We start from the raw sequence: 17,311 nt of genomic DNA on the forward strand, positions 1-17,311 counted from the left end.
GGAGGAGGAAGAGGAGGCGCGGCTCAACCCGACCGAAGCTCCGCCACGAAGGCGCTGGAGGAAGAGGGCGGTGCACCGCCGGGCGTCGGAGCTCTAGTCAGACCCCGGGCCCCACCCCCCGAGGCCGCCCCGCCCACCACCCACCCTCCCGAGGCCCCGCCACGGGCGGCCCCGCCTTCCTGCACTCATCCCGAAAACCCCGCTCCCGGCCCCGCCCCCGCCCCCGCCTCTGCCGGGGCCCCTCCCCTCCCCTCCCCTCCCCGCCTGCGCCTCGGGCGCCCTCTCGCCTCTTCCAGGTCTGGCGGGTGGGAGTCTCTATGCTCAGCCGCCCGCCCCCTGGCGCCGCGCTGGCCCGCGGCCCCTCCGGCCCTTCCCCCAGTCGCCGTGGTGGGGCAGCGCCTGGCGGGCGGCCCGCAGGCGGGTCGCCTCCCCTCCTGTAGCCCACACCCCTCTTAAAGCGGCGGCGGGAAGATGAGGTTTCGGGAGCCGCTCCTGGGCGGCAGCACCGCGATGCCCGGCGCGTCCCTGCAGCGGGCCTGCCGCCTGCTCGTGGCCGTCTGCGCGCTGCATCTTGGCGTCACCCTCGTTTACTACCTGGCTGGCCGCGACCTGAGACGCCTGCCTCAGCTGGTCGGAGTCTCCACACCGCTGCAGGGCGGCTCGAACGGTGCTGCCGCCATCGGGCAGCCCTCTGGGGAGCTCCGGGCCAGAGGGGCCCGGCCGCCGCCTCCTCTAGGCGCCTCCTCCCCACCGCGCCCTGGTGGCGACTCCAGCCCTGTCGCGGATTCTGGCCCTGGCCCCGCGAGCAACTTGACCTCCGTCCCAGTGCCCCGCACCACGGCGCTGGCGCTGCCGCTGCCCGCCTGCCCTGAGGAGTCCCCGCTGCTCGGTAAGAACTCACGTCGGCGCCAGTTCGAGGATTGGGACTCCCTGGGATTTATCCGACAGGGGCCCCTAGACATTTCCTCATGCCCCCTTCTACGACAGCCGGCCTCCCCATTCTGGATCAGAGTCTTAAATCCCACACAGAAGCTTGGGACTGGATGGGAGAGAAGGGTTGGGAGGTGGATCCCTTGGGAGTCATGTTGGAGGCTTGGGGCTGGGACCGCACTGGGAAGTTCCGAGGCCCCTCTAGCCCCAGAGCCAGAGAAGGCCTTGGAGACTTCTTTGCTCTGGCCCGAGCTCAAGAAGTTTTGGAGTTTGGATCGGCTTAGGGCTTGGAACAGCCTTGCACTGAGAACTCTGGTAGAGACCTGGAGTAATCCACTCCCTTTTGGGAACTGACGTGAGGCTCCCAGTAGAGCCACTCTCCTGAGAGTGGCTTTTTCTCCTGATCCTTTGGGCCAGGTGACTTCTCTCTGAACCTCAGGTTTCTCTTCTGGGATAATAAATAGTAACCCTTTCAAGGGGTTGTTTTGGAAGATTATGTGAACAATATAAATAAGGGCTTAATTAATGAGGGTAAGTAAATTGTCACTGTGTGTTCATTTCTTCCTCTGTGGATCGTGACTGAGGGCCCTTCCCCCTAGCCTCCTCCCAGTACAGGTATCCAAAATCTAAGTGAGCAGGAATCCTTCCCAGGGACAGAGGGCTTGTGTACTCTGAGGGCTAGAGGGCTAAAATATAACCAATGGACACACGTTGCTCATTTCTTGTACTTCCTGTAGTAGCCAGTCTCAATTATTTTGCCCGGATGATCTGAACTCTGGCCTCTAGTCTTTGTTTCAGCATAGGCAGAGAACTTGAGTAGGTGGATTTGCATTCCTCATAGCAGGAGGCTGAGCCTAGTCTGGACTTCTCTTTGACCTGTGGTTGAAGGCTCACAGGCCCAAGGCAACCACAGGTTGCTTCGAGGGTTACCAGACAGGTGCCCTCTAATTTCTAATGCCAGGTTTTAGAGAAATGTTGTGAGTGAGGGGCCCTGGCAGGCAGGATGACATCCTGCCAATAGGACTTGTGTCATTTTCCCACAGAGCCCTGGCTACTACATACTCTTGCTCAGTTTCTCTGATAATTGCGTCAGTGTGTTCATATCAAGTTTGGGAAGGTCATCTTGGAATTGGTCAGACATGAACTGCGGTAATGGGTGGGGGGCTTGTTTTTTTTAAGCAGAAAATTAAATTCCTTTGCATTTGATGATTATTTTGGGAAGCAGACTAGTCCCATAAAATGAAATGGTCTCTGCCTTGCTGCTAAGTGTCTGACTTCAGGCATGTTATTGAGTTTCTCAAAGTCTCTTCCTCATGTGTAAAATGTGGTTGTTGATGATTACCTTACAGGCTTATTTTTAAGACTAAATGAGATCGTGGACATTAAATACGGGCACTCAGGCCAGACTCGGTGGCTCACCCCTGTAATTCCAGCACTTTGGGAGGCCGAGGCGGGTGGATCACTTAGGGTTAGGAGTTTGAGACCAGCCTGGCCAATATGGTGAAACCCCATCTCTACAAAAATACAAAAAAAAATAGCCAGGTGTGGTGGCACATGCCTGTAGTCCCAGCTACTTGGGAGGCCGAGGCAGGAGAACGGTTGCAGTGAGTTAGGATCGCACCAGTGCACTCCAGCATGGGCGACAAAGCAAGACTCTGTCTCAAAAAAAAAAAAAAAAAAATACAGGCACTCAATATACTGTGGCTAATAATAATATAGTAATAATATTTCCTTAGGACCTTTAAAAAGTTCCATTTTTTCAAACTCCCATGGAGATGACTCTGAACAGCAGAGTGAAGCGGGAGAGAGACTGAATCTCCAGGCCACAAAAAGGCCAGTTTTTTTTGCTTTTGTTTTTAGTTGTTGCCTGGATATTGCACAGAAAGAAAAAATAATTAGCAAATTAAAGAAAAGTGCTGCAAGGTTGATTAGATTGGTATTTGAGTGTCACATCTTCTCTCGGAAGCGTAAGAACAGGGTGGTGACCATAGCTCAGCTTAGTTTTGTTTTGTAATGGTGTTGCTAGTGATCAGCTTGTCACCAGTTACTGTTGTTTCTAAATGGACTAGAACTGGCTGCTTGAAAGGAGTTCCTGAGAGAGAATATTTTACAGGACAAGGAGAGAGTGCCTTTTCTAGCTTGGCTGCCTTTGTGTGACGTGCAAGGGACCATGACATTTACGGTGCTACTGAGGCAACCCCAGAAATGAGGGCTGAGAGCGCTTTTCTTCATTTTAATAGGGCCCGTAGGTTTGAATGGTTAGGTACAGTTTTCAGAGTGGAGGTTCCTGGCTATGGGGCCTTGAGAAAGCTGAAAGTCTCCTTGGAAGTGTGTGGGTGAGGGAAGTCGAGCCCATCTGTTCATGGGCAGGTGTTGGCCAAAGCTCTTGCAAGTGGTTTTGAGGTTGGTGGGAGAAAGCATCGTGGGGTTTAGAGTTATGGCCTTTTCACTACTTGCAGTTCCTTTCCCCGACTTGGCTTTACTTTCTGGTGTCCAGGGGTCTAAGCCAGATGCTAAGATTCCTCTCGGCTGACAGGTGTGAGTTATGAGCAAGCCCTTTCCTGGAGGAAGGCACTGGATTTGGACTGCTGATAGGTTGCTGTTGGATCTGTCAGGGCCTTAGAATAGTCTTCAGATATACTTGGGTTTGTTTGACTTGGGGCAGGCTGCAGTGTTTGGAGCTATAGTACCCCTTTCCCCACTACTGGGCACCCTGCCGTGGGCTAATGTGACGCTTGCAGGAGTGAGTGATGCAGTCAGGGAGGTGGGCCTTTCCTGAGGATTCCTATAGCTTTCTCCAAGGAATTCTCCCAGCAAGTTTAGGCCTGCAGGTGCTATGCTATCTTCCTTTCCTGACCCTTTCTCAGGTCCTCGGGGAGGCTGTGCAGCATCCACTCATGACCCTGTAGCGAGGCCCTCTTTTCTGGCCACCTGGGGGTTTGCCTGAGACGGGAGGAACAGTGGCCTTGGGTTTCTTCTCCTGGCGTGTTTATCTCTACTCAGATTTGGCAGCAGCTCAATGGGACTTGACCACTTGTGGCACTGCCAGTCTGGAGATGAGTAGGGTGATGGGGAGAGGTGGGCAGTACTTGAGGCTGAACTAGTGAGGGGAGGCAGGCCTGGCCTGGAGGCTCAGCTGGGGTCTGGGACGGTTGGTACAGCCCTCTCAAGGAGGCTGCTCTTGCCCACCTGTGCTTTGAAGAGATACTCTTCATTTGTTCAAAAGAGACGACTCTGATCTAGAGATGGGCACTTGGACGAACAGACAGCAGCTACAGGTAGCCAGGACAGCCGAGGAGCACTTGCCCATGAGCCAGTTTCCCGGTTTTTTTTTTTTTTTTTTGAGTCGGAGTTTCGCTTTTGTTACCCAGGCTGGAGTGCAATGGTGCAATCTCGTCTCACTGCAGCCTCCACCTCCTGGGTTCAAGCAATTCTCCTGCCTCAGCCTCCCGAGTAGCTGGGACTACAGGCGCATGCCACCATGCCCAGCTAATATTTTTTTGTATTTTTAGTAGAGATGGGGTTTCACCATGTTGACCAGGATGGTCTTGACCTCTTGACCTTGTGATCCACCCGCCTTGGCCTCCCAAAGTGCTGGGATTATAGGCGTGAGCCACCGCGCCCGGCCAGTTTCCCTAGTTTTTATGGGGGCTGTCGCTGAGCCTCTGCCAGGGTTTGTGCCCTAGCACTTGCTGGTCTTTGCTGGGCTCTCAGCTCTCAGGTGTTTCTCTCCCAGGACATTTCCCCCTCCCTCATATGCACACATGTGGACACAAGCAGGCTGCCCAGGACAGAGTGTACTTTGAGACTTGGGAAAGGACTCTGTCTCGCCTCTTTGGGGATGAGCCTTGGAACCTCATCACTTTCCAGCTTGGGGTGGAGCTTCATCCTGGGGGTTGAAGCTTTAGGCTTAGATAACTAGTCCTGTAAACCAGTTTTTTCCTGTTGTGTTTTTTTTTTTTTTCAATGGAAAATAATGTGTTGACATACCCTCAGATATTCCTTGTCTAACAGTCTGAGATTGAGAAACACCCTCCATGACTATCTGGCTTGCTTTCATGGTGAAACTTGGTCGCTATCTTTGACACAGCCTATGGCGATAAAAGTGATCCCTGCCTGCTGTAATTCTTCCCAGGCTTGGAGCAAGCGCAAGGAGCCTCCTCTTCCTCCTGCAGTGGAGCCTCTGATGAACCAAGCAGAAACTCCTTGGGGAATGGGGAGCAAGAGCCAAATGTGGGATTGAAGTCAAACTGCAGCTTCTTAGAACTGTAGCATCCCAGGATGGGATTGTCTAGTGCTCTTCCTGAAGGTTACTACTCAGTAGTTGGCTGGCGTACAGGTTCAGGGGTGACCTGATGTGGCCTAAAGTTTCAGAAGAAGATCCCTGCAAGATGTGTCTCTGGGTCCATCTTGTATGGTAGTCTTGTGTGGATGTCCGTGATGGCTAAGGCATCTGATAATTTCATTCATTCAGTTCCAGCAGTGTGCCTGTATTATACTGGGCAATAGAGCTACAAAGAAGAAAACAAAATGCCTCCTTTTCAGGAACTCTTAGTTTAGACAGGGGAGGCATAATTAAACAGTGCTGATGTCATCTAAGGGAACCAAAGTGTGTGTTTATCCCTTTCCCTATTACTACCCTCCCTCCTTCATTTCTTCCTGTCTCCTTTCAGAAACTCCAAGTTCATATCAAAGTCTCCATTCTTGGTATTATTTGGTTATGTGAAAATTTTCCTCTAATTTCTGAAGCTATGCATTAGCTCTGCTGGGTAATCTTTAACTTGCTGCTTTATAATGATTATAATGAGCTATCACTGGGTATTATGGTCTTTGGGTAGCAGCAGGGTAGGGATTTCCAGGCTGGGACTAGGCTAATGTATGAGTTGGGAATGATGGGTCAGTTAATGCCAAGGCAGTCCAAGCCTTCCACAGATTCCACTGTAGGGGCCATCCAGACAGGGAATAGGGCCAGCAGGTCCATCCCTTTGTGTGTTTGTGAAAGGGGCCTGGTTATTCTGTAGTCGGATCTGCTGATTTTCCCGATATCTGCTTACCCAGTCCCTCTTGCACCTTGTTTCTTACTCTCTGTTCTCTGCTCTTACTGTGAAGAAGCAGATACTGAAATTCTGCTTGAACTCCCATCCACCTGGAAATTCCAGTTTTTCTTATCCAGTGGAGCAGCAGTCCAGTTGTCTTAGGACAAATGGTCTGTCCTTGAAGCTTAAATCCTTTGAGGGCCTGGCACTGTGACAATTTTACATTTGGCTTTGGTATAGCCTGCTGTGGTCCCCCGACAGTGAGGTCACTGTAAGGCCAGCCAGCTAGCCAGACCCTGGCTCCTAGGGAAATTAACAAGGCATGGGATTAGAGTCACAGGGTCCCACCTGTCCCTAAACTTGGTGAGGGTTCCCGGGAGCCACACTGTGACTGAAATTGTAGAGACCTGAGACCTGAGTTGTGGGGGCCTCTGTATTGATCTGGCCTATGCAGGGTGAGGTGAGGTGGTCACTAGCTCAATGAGTGATCTCAGGATATTGTTTTGTAAGTCAGAGACCTCTAGTTTGGAGAGTGGGGCTTGGGGGTGGGGAACAAGGTTTAGCAGGGAGGTGAATGTGGCATAAAGGGATTTGTCCTTAGAAGACAGAGGGGTGAGTCACACACACTGTGTTTCAGGTTCCACTTTTCAGCCTGGCCTCAGCCCGCCCCTTCCCTACACAAATGAAGGCCAGGAGCTATATAATTGGCTGTTGCTGAATTCTTTGGCAGTGACTTTAATGTCTGGTCTGAGTGTGTTATGTAGCTGCTTCTCTATCCACTCCCCCAACCCACTGCTTCTCCAGAGCCCCTCACAAAGCCCAGGCAGAGCAAGAGAGAGAACGACTTGCCTCGCAGGGATGTTGGGGATAGGGCTGTAGGTCTTTGCTTTTGCCTTTTGAGGGGGCATAATCTCTTCCTTCATTTTGTAAAAGGTAATGCAGGCTCACTGAAAATAATTTGAAAAGTTGAAAGAGATAAAAAAAAAGCACAGCCAAATTCCTGTCACCCAAAAGAAACACGCTGGAATATTTCCTACTAGTCTTTTTCATGTTTAAGAATATAGCTGATGTCTTTCTTTTTTTTTCTTTTTTGAGACAATGTTTTGCTCTGTCACCCAGGCTGCAGTGCAGTGATCACGGCTGGCTGCAGCCTTGACCTCTCGGGCTAAAGCGATTCTCCCACTTCAGTCTCTCGAGTAACTGGGCCACAGACACACACCACCATGCCTGGCTAATTTTTGCATTTTTGGTAGAGATGGGGTTTTGCCATGTTGCCTAGGCTGGTCTCAAACTCCTGAGCTCAAGTGATTCCCTTGCCTCGGCCTCCCAAAGTGCTGGGATTATAGGTATGAGCCACGACACCCAACGTTATAGCTGTTGTCTTTATAGATGGACAGATAGATTAACATAGATTCATGCAGATAGCCTGGTGTTCAGCATTTTTCACTGAAGAGTCTGTCATAGATTTGACCCTGTAACTTTAAAAATTACAAAGACTATCATATTCTGTCAGCTGAATATGCCATACTTTAAAAGAAAGTCATTCAACTGTTGCTGAACACACACATGTACATATATAGTTTTTGTTTCGTTCTTAGCGATGTAGTGATGTTTGTGCATAAAGCTTTGTGTACTTTTGGAGGGTTTCTGTTGGAGAGCTTTCTAAAACAAGAAAATAAGGGTTGAATGGTTTTTTGAGAAGGGCGAGATTTTCAAGCCAGTCTTACGAAAGGATAGACCCATTGGAGATTCCAGATTTGCTTAGTGCTGGCAGATGAGTATTGCTTATTGCTGAAAGATGTGACTAGAATTCTGATTAAAAAGGAAACTAGGTGCAGGAAGTGCCTGGGGGCAGGGGCAAAGGGCCAGGCTGCAGGAAAGGCTCTTAGGATCTGGCTGAGCAGAAATCTGCTGTGAACAGAATTGATGGGGGCGATGCTTTCTCAGTAACTTCTCCATTTGTTTCCTTAGCAGCCAAGTCCCTGGGCTGGACTTCCTGGATTACTGTGGCTCTGGGGCTGTGGTGCTGGGTGGACAACAGTTACCTAACCCAGTGCTGTTGACATCACTGAGATGTGACACACAGGAAGGTGGGAACAAGCTTACAAATTAGATTCTGAAACAGAGCACAGCTCTCCCACGTTTAAGTGGTCCTGAGATCTAGGTAGGGGTCATAGGGAGAAACCAGATTTCTGGGAATTCTCTTAGGGAGAAGCCTCAGAGACCAGCAGAACCTGGGTCTCAGTTGGGGCTGGTTCAGGTGGGTTGAATCAATAAAGCCTCAAGCCAGTGTGCCAGGCTATTCCCAATGAGTATTCTTTGAAGTTACTCCCTTTTGAATGTCCTCAGTGGAGCTGAATTCTCTTTGAGGGGCAGTTTTGGTGCAGAGCCCGGAGTGCTAGGGCGAGGTTGCATTGAGGGAAGGGGCTGGATTATGTCAGTAGTGTGACTGATACGGTGTGAGGTCAGGCTCCTTCCTGCCCCAACACAGGGGCCTAGAGGTCATGTGGAGGGTCCCTGGCAGGGGATTCAATCATTACTTGGCCCCATGACAGGGTGTATTCTAAAAATGCCTTAAGTTTTTTTCTTTCAAAGTTTCTTCCTGTTTTTCGTAATGGTCTTTTAAAGCCTTTGACATCCTGAAACCGCAGAGTTGTCATTGGTGTTGCTGGACACTGCCAGCTTGAAAAAAATCAACCAAAAAAAAAAAAAAAACCAGGAAAGGATATGGATTTAAGGGTGGTGCCTAGGGAAGCTGATATTTATGTTAGGGAGTGTGGAGACGTGGCATTGAGGTGTTAGATAGCACCTGGCATTTAGAGGAGTACTCTGGGCCGAGTTCCTGCCTGGCGAAGAATAGGTAGAATTGAGTCTTCACACTAATGTCAGGAGAGACCCCCCCCCAGGAAAAGAATGAATAGGGACTCATTTGCACATTCAGCAAACTTTTATTGATAACTACACTATGTGAACTGTGGGAGATAGACATGAATAAGAGAGGCCCCCACTCAGACTCTGACAATATGGTGTGGTCAGAGAGAGGAAGCCTGGGTGCTTTGAGGGTACTGAGGAGGTGCAGGAAGCTAAATGGGTGATCTGGGCCAGGGCCAGAGTCAGAATGAAGGACCACTCTTTCAGACACTGATTTTAGCATCTCTGTCTCAGCATGTTTTAACAGTCTCCCTTATTTGAAGGGCAGGGGTCTACCGCGAAAAGTAACCTGCGATTTCCTCTAGTGGCTGTCACATGAGAAGAACACAACACTATAGCTGAAATTCCAAATGTTGCGTACCGTTGCCAGCAGGGCAGGAGAGGAAGGGAAATGGAGGCAGAGTGAGCTGAAGATGGTAAAAGCGAGAGAAGGTGGTACAGTTGGGACTGTTGTGGACAGAGGAAGTCTGAGGGTAGCTGGACTGAGGGATCAAAGGGAGGCAGTTGAAAGGGAAGAGCACTGCAGAGGATTTCATGGTCTGCAGAGGGTAGGAGCAAGCCTCGAAATTCTGAGCTCTGGTCTTCATCCTTTTCCTAATTCATTACATCATTTTAGGCAAGTCTTAACTCCTTTGGTCTCTGTTGTTTTTCTGAAATTTGAGTGGGCTGGGTCTGCTGGTCTTTAGCCTTCTTTCTCTACTTCCTAGATTCCAGTTTGGCGAGTTGAGGGGAAACCTGGTTATATCTGCAACATGAAAGGCGTCTGAAATTCCTTTTGAAGCTCTCTACCCACAAGACTTCTGCTAAGGATTTCATCATGTCTGTCTAAGCAGACATAAAAATTTTAGCAGGTGGATGACCCATAGAAATGGCACAAGGAATGTTTCTTGCTATCACACTGGGGTTTTTGATTTAGGAAAGTTGTTTTCCTCTCTGTGCCTCAGTATTCTCACCTGTAAAATGGTAATGACAGTATCCACCTCATAGATGTTGTGAAGTAGGTAGTAGCCACAAAAGGGCTTAAAACAGGGCCTGGCACAGAATAAGTTCTGAATATATGTTATTTATTATTGGTAGTATAAAAATTCCTATTTGTGAAGATTTTGCCTTTTGCTTTATAGGACCTTTTTTTTTAGTTGAAAATATGTTACCATGTTAAAAGATGAAAAAAATTCTACCTACCATTGTAACAGAACATGCTCCCACCCCTGTAGCAGAACTTTCTATTACTTTCCAAATACATACATATTCTAATGCATATGTTCCAATGCAATTATAGAGTGAAACTGTTTGCATGCAGCTATTTTTATACAACATTATCTTATAAAATGTTATGTTGTTTATAATTATCCTAATTATCTTTGTTGCTGTCTGGTATCCTTATATTCTGTTAGCATACGCTATTCCAGGTTTCACTATCATAGATAATCTCAGAAATGAACATTTTTGTAGTGTGTAGCTCTTTGCTTCAGTTGAATTATTTCCCTGGGATAAATTCCTGGAGAGGAATTTCTAGGCCAGAGGATACGGTCATCTTGACAATACCGGTTCACACTGCCGCATTGCTTTCCAAGAGGTTTGGAATCATTCACAGGCCCTAAATTGGAATTCCTGGCTTTTGAAGTAAGTAGATTCTAAGGGTGAGTTGGATCTAGCTGGAGCCTCACACTGACACTTGCAGCCTGTGTGTGTGTGTGTGTGTGTGTGTGTGTGTGTGTGTGTCTGTGAAGTTCCCTATGCTGGACACCATGTGGCCTTTTTAGGGTTTTCCTGTAAGTGATTGCCTCAGAGCAGTTCCTGTTGAAGTCACTCTGTGTACACAAAATGAGCCTTACTGTGGCTCTTTCAACACCCCACCTACCTTTGCCAAGTTGGTTTACAGAAAGTAAGAACGTTCTTTCCTTCTTCCTTGATATGTGGAGCTAAACCTATAGCATGGAGGCAGGGTCTGGCTTTAAAAACCTGACTTAAAAATAATGGTGTTGATCAAAAATTTTGTGGATTGGTTTTTGGTAACACTGCATGTAGCCATCCATAGAAACTGTCAGATTCTGTTTTGCTAGCCTGGGCGCCTGATCGTTTAACTCATGTGGATGAATTTCTGTCTGACAGTCCTCGTTTATGGGATCCAGAAACAGTGTCCTAATGAAGAAAGGCTTTTAAATTATGTTGCATCAAAATAAGTTGTTAATATAACCCAAAGTGTGCAAATATGAATTGCTAGTTCTGTCCCTGTAGTCATCCCCCATGTACCTGCCTCCTTTGTAGACTCTTGAAGATTCAGAAGCCTACTGAATTGCATAAATGATGGAATGATTTTAGTTAATGACTTCAGTGACTAAAGTTTATAGATCTGGCCGGGCACAGTGGCTCATGCCTGTGATCCCAGCACTTTGGAAGGCCAAGGCGGGTGGATCACCTGAAGTCCGGAGTTAGAGACCAGCCTGACCAACATGGTGAAACCTCATCTTTACTAAAAATACAAATATTAAAATTAGCTGGGTGTGGTGGAGTGTACTTGTAATCCCAGCTACTTGGGAGGCTGAGGTGAGAGAATGGCTTGAACCTGGGAGGCGGAGGTTGCAGTGAGTTGAGATTGGGCCACTGCATTCCAGCATGGGTGACAGAGTGAGACTCTGTCTCCCCATCCCTGGGAAAAAAAAAGCTTACAGATCCAGCAGATGGGGCATATTCAACTTGTGACAGCCACTTCCTTTACCTTATAGCTACCTCATATGTCTTCTTCTTTGACTGGATTCCACAGCTGTCAGTTATGACTTAATATGGTGCTCTGGGCCCATTGAATTAGTTCAGAGCTGCTAGTAGTGTATTGTTCCTAGAGACCTAGGGCAAAATTTTCTTACTATGTGAAATGAAGGAGATAATTTTGTACCTCAAGGGATTGGTAAGAGGAGTGAATGAAATTAGGTATATGGTAATATCAGTACACTGTCTTTTGATCAATGCCTAACTCATAATCTGGGGCACAAAAGGCACCCTTAGGCCACATAGTAAAATTTCATCCAAATGCAAGTTTTTCATCTGCTCTGGGGCAGAGTCAAGAGAATGAGGGAGAGGCGTGAGGCTGTGACCACAGCTTAGGGGCACAGTGTAGCCCAAAGCAAGTACTACCCCAGGTCACAAGGAGAAGGCCTCTGTCTTGTTGAATCCATAGCACTGGAAACTTGGAGTGTGTGTTTCCCTGTGTGAGTTATGCCAGGATTTTATGGCTGTGCACGGTCTTCTCTTCAGGTGGACATTGTTAAAGTATTCTCGGCAAGAGGCCATCATAGACCACAGACAGCTAAGTAATTAGGAGAGGAGCTGAAGAGGGAGCATTAGATGTTTGATTGAGTCTTAGGTGAGAAAACATATCATTAAAACAAAAAGATGGATGTAGGTGGGCTCAGTTTTGTGTGCCTGGTGTGCTGGTAGAAAAACTAAAACACAGTCCTGTAGATAACCTGCTTTATTCTCTCTCGGGGCTGGTGTTGGGATCCTGGATGGCAGACCCTAAAGTCCAGCTCTCTTTCCAACCTACTGAATAATCTGAGAGAAATCATGTCCTCTATCTGGGCCTCAGTTTGCCCATCTATAAAATGAGATGAAGAATTGGCTTGGATGTTCTCTGGAGTCTCTTCCTGCCTGGAGTTCTGACGTAGCCATGTATTATTCCTGCTTAGCATTGCTAAATGGCTTAGGGGTAGAACCATTGAGTGCTGCCTCCATTACAGCCAGCTATATAATGCTGGGGTGGCTGTCAGTGGGTGCTAAGAACCAGGATTGGTCTTACTGCAGAAATCCACACCCACCTAAACTTAAGACCAGGGGTGTCCAATCTTTTGGCTTCACCGGGCCACACTGGAAGAATTATCTTGGACCACATATATAATACACCAATGATAGACGATAAGCTTTAAAAAAATCTCAAAAAAAACTCAATGTTTTAAGAGAGTTCATGAATTTGTGTGGAGCTGCATTCAAAGCCATCCTGGCCATGTGTAGCCCATGGGCCATAGGTTGGACAAGCTTGCTTTAGACCCTTCCAGCAATTCTAGTCTCTAAACAGGAAATCAAAAGTCAAGATGAGTAGGTAAGTTGGTCAGTGTGAAAAAGTAATTTGTGGGAGCCTCTGTAAATGCAGGGCTCTAGGCTCCATCAACAGCCACCTACATCACCCCACAACAGATAATGCTTATTCAGCACTTACTACCTGCCAACCATGGGAAGAATACTTCAGATGCTTTGTTTTAATCAACTCTCACAGCAGCTCTGAATTGCCTAAATTCCCCGGTTAGAACCTCCAGTACAATGTTAAATAGATATGCTAAGAGACAGCATACTTGTCTTCCTAGGGGGAAAACATCCAGTCTTTGACTATTAAGAATGATATTAGCAGTGGATTTTTCCTAGGTGCCTTTTATCAGGTTGAGGAAGTTCCTTTCTATTCCTGGTTTGTTGAGTATTTTTATCATGAAAAGGTGATGGGTTTTGTCAAATGCTGTTCTGTGTCTGTTGAAATGATCATGTGCTTTTTGTCATTTATTCTATTGATATGGTATATTACACATTGATTTCTCAGATATTAATCTTGCATACCTGGGATAAATCCCACTTGGTCATGGTGTATAAATCCTTTTATTTGTTGCTGGGTTAAGTTTGCTAGTATTTTGTTGATTTGTATTCATAACAGATAGTGATCTGCAGTTCTCCCCTCGCCTCCCCTCTTTCATTTTCTTCTCTTCTTTTTCTTCTCTTTTGTAGTTGTTTACTACTGTCCTCCCCTCCCCTCCTCTCCTCTCCCCTCCCCTCTTTCATTTTCTTCTCTTCTCTTTCGTAGTTGTTTACTACTGTCAGAAAAGGTCTGTAGTTTTCTTTCCTTGTGAGATCTTTGTCTGGTTTTGGTATCAGTGTAATACTGCCTCAAAAAAATGAGTAGGGAAGTGTTCCTTCCTCTTCTATATGTTGAGAGAGTTTGTGGTGGGTTTTTATTAATTCTTCTTTAAATATCTGATAGAATTCACCAGTAAAGCCATCTGGGCCTGACATTTTCCTTACGGGAAACGTCTTGATTCCTAATTCAGTTTCTTGTTATAGGTCTATTCAGACCTTCTATTTTTTCTTAAGTCAGTTTTGATAGTTTGTGTTTTCCGAGGAGTTTGTCTGCTTCATCTAAGTCATCTAATTTGTTGGCATATATTTCATAGTGATTCCTTATGATCCTTTTTATTTCTGTTAAAGTTGGTGTATGAATAGTCCCTCTTCATTACTGATTTTAATAATTTGAATTTTCTTTTTTTCTTAGTCTAGCCAAAAGCTTCTCATTTTTATCCATCTTTTCAAAGGACCAATTTTGGGTTCATTATTTGTTCTCTTTGTTCTCATTTTTTCTGCTTCATTAACTGCTACTCTAATCTTAATTAATTGGTTCACTCTGCCTGCTTTTGGTTAAGTTTGCTTTTTCTGGTATCTTAAGGTAGAAAGTTAGGTTATTGGTTTGAGATTTAAAGATCATGCACTTTAAACATTTTGATAGATACTGTCAGTTTGCCCTCTGGCTTTTTCTCATTAACAGTGTATAACAGTGCTTATTCCTCATCCTCATACCAGTCCTGATGTTACTAACCTTTATACATTTGCCAGTATGTTATTTAGACTAGTATCTTGTTTTAATATGTTTCTCTGATTACTGATAAAGTTAAGCAAACTTTCATGTGTTTATTGGCCATCCATCTTTATTTTTTCCTTCTTTTTTTCAAGATGGGAGTCTTTGCCATATTACCCAGGCTGGACTCAAACTCCTGGGCTCCAGTGATCTTTGCGCCTCAGTCACCTGAGTAGCCGGGACCACAAGCGTGAGCCGCCATGCTTGGCTTGGCCATTTGTATTTCTTATGTGAATTACTTTTTTTTTTTTTTTTTTGGCAATGGAGTCTCGCTCTGTTGCCCAAGCTGGAGTGCAGTGGTGCGATCTCTGCTCACTGCAACCACCGTAGTGGTTCAAGGAGTTCTCACACCTCAGCCTCCCAAGTAGCTGGGACTACAGACATGTGCCACCACACCTGGCTAATTTTTGCATTTTTAGTAAAGATGGGGTTTTGCCATGTTGGCCAGGCCGGTTTCGAACTGGCCTCAAGTGATTCACCTGCCTTAGCCTCCCAAAATTCTGGGATTACAAGCGTGAGCCACTGCACCCAAATGACTTTTTTTTTCTCTTTCTTTCTCTTTCTTTCTTTCTTTCTTTCTTTCTTTTTTTTTTTGAGACAGAGTCTTACTCTGTTGCCCAGGCTAGAGTGCAATGGTATGATCTCTGCTCGCTGCAACCTCCGCCTCCCAGGTTCAAGCCAATCCTCCTGTCTCAGCCCCCCTAGTAGCTGGAATTACAGGCACACACCATCATGCCTGGCTAATTTTTGTATTTTTGGTAGAGACGGGGTTTTGCCATGTTGGCCAGGCTGGTCTCAAACTCTTGACCTCAGGTGATCCACTTGCCTCGGTCTCCCAAAGTGCTGGGATTACAGGCATAAGCCACTGCACCCGGACTTTTTAAAAAATTCATTTCTTTAACCCTTTTTTTAAAACCCATTTTTCTATTAGTTTAAAAAATATCTTTGCAGGAGCTTTTTATATTGTGGATTTTACTTGTTTATTACATATCATTTATAAATATGGTCTCTCCATCTGTCACTCTTCTTTATCTCGGGTATCTTTAGCTATATAGAAGTTTTGAATTTTTATGTATTTAAATCTATCTTTGCTATATGATTTCAGATTGCTTTCATACTTAAGCAGGCCTTTGCCATCCCAAAATGATGTTTTCTTCTAAGTTGGTTCTTTAGAAGCCACCAAGTTGGCCCCAACAGCAAAAGATGAACAGAATTTCTGTTTAACTCTCATGCTGCAAGAAGCTTTATGTAGTACTCTAGAGACTGGACCCTTTAAGGTCCCAGACTCTTCCTCCAAATCTATCACTGATGCTAGTGGCTAAGAGTAGAAATGTGAAAATTTAGCCATGTGAGCGGATAGAGCTGTAGTAATTTGTAAACTTTGAAGTTCTGAGGAGTCAGGGGAGAAGGGAAAGTAACATTTATTGAACATCTCTTAGTGCCAAGCACTGCAATAAATATGTATATATATTATCTCACTTACATCTGAAAGGAAGGCATAATTATCCCCACTCCTTAGAGAAGGAAATGGCTACATTTAAAGTGGTCCTGGCTGGGCGTGGTGGCTCATATGTGTAATCCCAGCACTTTGGGAGTCAGAGATGAGTGGATCACCTGAGGTCAGGAGTTCAAGACCAGTCTGTCCAACATGGTGAAACCCCATCTCTACTAAAAATACAAAAAATTAGCCAGGTGTGGTGGTGGGTGCCTGTGATCCCAGCTACTCAGGAGGCTGAGGCAGAAGAATCGCTTGAACCCAGGAGGCAGAGGTTGCAGTAAGCTGAGTTTGCACCATTGCACTCCAGCCTGGGAGACAATAGCAAAACTCTGTCACAAAAATAAATAAAATAAAATAAAATAGGCCGGGCGCGGTGGCTCATGCCTGTAATCCCAGCACTTTGGGAGGCCGAGGCGGGTGGATCACGAGGTCGATTGATCAAGACCATCCTGGCCAACATGGTGAAACCCCGTCTCTACTAAAAATACAAAAAAAAGAACTGGATGTGGTGGCGCACTCCTGTAGTCTCAGCTACTCGGGAGGCTGAGGCAGGAGAATTGCTTGAACCCGGGAGGCAGAGGTTGCAGTGAGCCGAGAATGTGCCACTGCACTCCACCTGGTGACAGAGTGAGACTCTGTCTCAAAAAATAAAATAAAATAAAAAAAGTGGTCCTGACACCAAAGAGGATTGCCAGGAGTACATGGCTGGCTGAGTGCCCAGATGGCCCATAGGGGCAGTGGGCCCTCCACAGTCCAAAGTCTGGTTTTAGATGGAGAGAGAAGAATGTACTTGTAATACTGAAGCTCCAGAAAATCTGTCAGGGCTCCAAAACTGATTAGAGGGGCAGCTGACTCAGTAACAAAACTCCCAGGAGACTTATATACATGCCAGAATGTAAAATTGCTGCTTTACTGGGAAGATTAGAACTGTTATTGAGTAACTTAGAATTCTCTGGCTGCAGGCAACACTACAAGGGAAGCCACAGGATAAGCAGATAGCTGGTGAGTCAGCAGTCAGAGCAGGGAAGTGAATTTAACATTAGATGGGTCAGGCTGTCATGGCTGATGAATTCATCCTCACAGTACTGTAGAACTGCCTTAGGGACCTTTGTCTGGACTAGGGATTGGGGTCCCCCCTCCTTTGTACAGCCCTGTAAGGACACATCCAGCTCCATCCTCCATTACTCCCTTACTTATTTCCTTTTTTCTTATTTCCATCCAGCCAGCAAGCTTCATTTCATGACCAGTAAT

General features: G+C 46.4%; 1 protein-coding gene across 3 annotated transcripts in view; it reads left to right on the forward strand.

Annotated features, from left to right (window-relative positions):
• Positions 1–289: 289 nt before the first annotated feature.
• The window catches only part of B4GALT1 (beta-1,4-galactosyltransferase 1), a 65,118-nt gene continuing 48,096 nt past the window's right edge, over positions 290–17,311 (forward strand). For 2 of the 3 annotated variants that reach the window (XM_064380665.1, XM_012454598.3), the window contains exon 1: positions 290–889. In XM_064380665.1, the coding sequence (XP_064236735.1) occupies positions 472–889 (418 nt within the window). In that variant the 5' untranslated portion in view covers positions 290–471. The remainder of the gene's footprint in view (positions 890–17,311) is intronic. The other variant, XM_012454599.2, reaches the window with a different exon arrangement.

The sequence above is a fragment of the Aotus nancymaae genome, unplaced genomic scaffold (genome assembly GCF_030222135.1).
Source record: "Aotus nancymaae isolate 86718 unplaced genomic scaffold, 86718_ANA_hifiasm-v0.15.2.pri h1tg000003l, whole genome shotgun sequence".
Taxonomy (NCBI): domain Eukaryota; kingdom Metazoa; phylum Chordata; class Mammalia; order Primates; family Aotidae; genus Aotus; species Aotus nancymaae.